The 2,778-nt window shown below is 42.8% G+C and overlaps 1 protein-coding gene across 1 annotated transcript in view; it reads left to right on the top strand.

The window, feature by feature from the left end:
- Positions 1-2,450: 2,450 nt before the first annotated feature.
- GATAD1 (GATA zinc finger domain containing 1) overlaps positions 2,451-2,778 on the top strand; it is a 4,949-nt gene continuing 4,621 nt past the window's right edge. The window contains exon 1 of the mRNA XM_009275720.2: positions 2,451-2,627. Coding sequence (XP_009273995.1) covers positions 2,451-2,627 — 177 coding nt within the window. The remainder of the gene's footprint in view (positions 2,628-2,778) is intronic.

The raw sequence follows: 2,778 nt of genomic DNA, 5'->3' as shown, positions 1-2,778 counted from the left end.
GTAAAAGTGAGAAAACTCGTGGGTTGAGATAAAAACAGTTTAATAACTGAAATAAAATGATGTAATAATAATAATAATAATACTACACAAAGCAAGTGATGCACAATCAATTGCACCCGCCGACTGATGCCCAGCCAGTCCCCGAGCAGTGGCCCCCCCGGCCAGCTTTCCCCAGTTTATGTACTGAGCATGACGCCACATGGTATGGAATGTCCCTTTGGCCAGTTTGGCTGTGCCCCCTCCCAGCTTCTTGCGCACCTCCAGCCTTCTCAGTCGGTAGATCGTGGGAAGCTGAGAAGTCCTTGACTAGTGTAAGCATTACCTGGCAACAACTAAAACATCAGTGTGTTATCAACATTGTTCTCACCCTAAATCCCAAACACAGCACTGTACCAGCTACTAGGAAGGAAATTAACTCTATCCCTGCCAAAACCAGGACAGGAGTCTACTTCTATTAAGGAGAATCAGGGAACTGTAGAGGATGCTCAAAATTTAGGATCAACGTTGTCAAACTTGGGATCCCCTAGAGAGGGGTACTTTTAAGAAGTCCTGAGCCCCCGTCCCCTGCTACCCATAACTACTGGGTATTCAGCAACTCTCAAATCAGAATATTTCAGCTATTGCCTACATAAAGAGTTAAGTATCAAGTAACAAAAAAAGTTAACCCATGCTAATTTTATTGGGCGTAACTAAACTAAAAGACATGCTGTTTTCAATTTTTGGCAACATATCCTAACCACTGCTCTTTCTGTTACCTTTCAGGCTAGGTAGGGAGTGATCACACAGCACTAACAGCAATCCCTGCCTCTCTGTCACGGTAACTCTAATGGTCTTTCACAAGGCCAACGGAATAATCATACTAAGTGCACTGTAATACCAAGGTGTCAATTATCGACGTTCCATGGAAATGACAGTCATTAATGAAGCCGCACTTTGTCAAGAAATACTGAATTAAAACTCTTTTCTGCCAACATTACATAAATATGGCTGGCTAAAACCCACTGAATTAGCTCAAATTAGGTTTCATACAGCTTGAGGATTTTTTTTATTCAAGTTATTTAAAAGCAGAAGAAAAAATCACAGTGGATAAGTTATCAGAACAATATACAGTAGCATTAGAATTAGAATATACAGATATATGTAAAATAGATGCATCCTACATTTGTGGCAGAAGAGGAAAAGACTCTGCAGCATTGTTTTGGAAAGACCAAAAGGGAAGAAGCTGGGAGTCGGGAAGATGGTAAAAAGGCTACAGTAAAACTGGAGTTGAAAAAACCCAAATATACATGTTATCCATTAACACTGTATCTTATCAAATTCACAGAATAGAAACCTTCACAAAGTATTAGGCACTTACCTGCACAGAAATGGACACCATCACTCATTTCCACCCCATTTCTATGCAGACCAGTGATGCTATGCCAACGTGACAGCACTGAGGGGGCCCCAGCAGTAGAGAACTTCTGAGGGCGGTTAGGAAGGAACGCAGACAGAAGCTGCAAGAAAAGTAGTGGGAAGAGTTTAAAGGTCTCTGCAAGGTCACTGATCTGCCAGATAATCACATAAAACTACAGAGGGATGGATTAAAGAAGCAGAGAAAAAAAATAACAACCCAAGAACTATGAACAGTTTGAAAGATGAAGGTAAAATAGGATTTAAATCAAAACGCAGAAATAAATTTGGCACCTGAGACAAGAAAGTCAAAGCTGGTGTGAAAGAAAGGAGTGCAAGAGGTTAAGTGTAGCTGCCCATCAGTCAGTACCAACCCAGGCAAGCCACAGGGACAGTAACAACTGGGAACTGTGCCCTCCAGCCACGGCACGCTGCATGCGAGTGGAGCATCTGTAAACAGATCCCTGCAAATTATGTCTATTAATTTTGCAATTGTTACCATAATACCATTGAATGAAATAGCCTCTATTTTACATAAAATAACAATTTGATTTTAGCAGGATCATTTTCCTCTATGTAAAAAATCTTATTAAAGAAGAAAATTATTTGTTCTTTGCGTTCACTGAGAACAAGACAAAAAGAAATCAACTTAATTTGCACCAAAGGTTTAAATAAAACCTAAGGATGAAGGATGATGGCGACATATGGAAACTAAGAGGCTGTAAATCTTTGTGTGTGAGTGGGCATTTCTTTCTCGGTATCAGACTAGAGAAACATCTATAAGGGATGGCTTGAGGCCATGTAAGTTGCATCAGGGTGAGGAACCACTGCGAGATCCATGGTTCCCGCATTTAGCTGGCAAAACTTCACAAAGACATGCGTTCATTCCCTAGCCTTTTAAATTATTCAATACATGACTGAGGGTTCATGCAAAAGGGGCTGTTGGCTTAATGAAGACCAAAGCTGGTGTATGTTGAGGGCAAGATTCACAGTCACTATTCTCCTGAATCAAAACGACTACCATCTCTTGTCCTCTGATTTTCTGGTGAGCAGGAAGGATGACAGCTGTACATCTTTGGATGATGGAGTCCAGCATCCCCCTGCAAATGGGAATGGAGCAGGTACCGGAGGCAGCTTCTGTGCTTTGCTACACCCATCGGGTCTCCCCCTTGACTGCCACTGGCTTTCGCCAGGATGGCAAGGACACTGCTCTCTCTGTCACGGTTTTTGCTGAGGCAAGAGATGTGCCCTGCTTGGAACAGGGACTCCTTCTCTTTGGGGTCCGAGAGCCAACACTCACTGTCTGCCACTTCTGAGGGAAACAGCCTTTACGCTGCCAGGACACGGGCCTATGGAGCTCCGCTCTGGCTCCAAAACCTCCCTGGC

Source organism: Aptenodytes forsteri, unplaced genomic scaffold (genome assembly GCF_000699145.1).
Source record: "Aptenodytes forsteri isolate BGI_AS27 unplaced genomic scaffold, ASM69914v1 Scaffold172, whole genome shotgun sequence".
NCBI classification, from domain to species: Eukaryota; Metazoa; Chordata; class Aves; order Sphenisciformes; family Spheniscidae; genus Aptenodytes; species Aptenodytes forsteri.
Note: the sequence above shows the minus strand (reverse complement) of the source record. Positions and strands in the feature narration are given on the sequence as shown.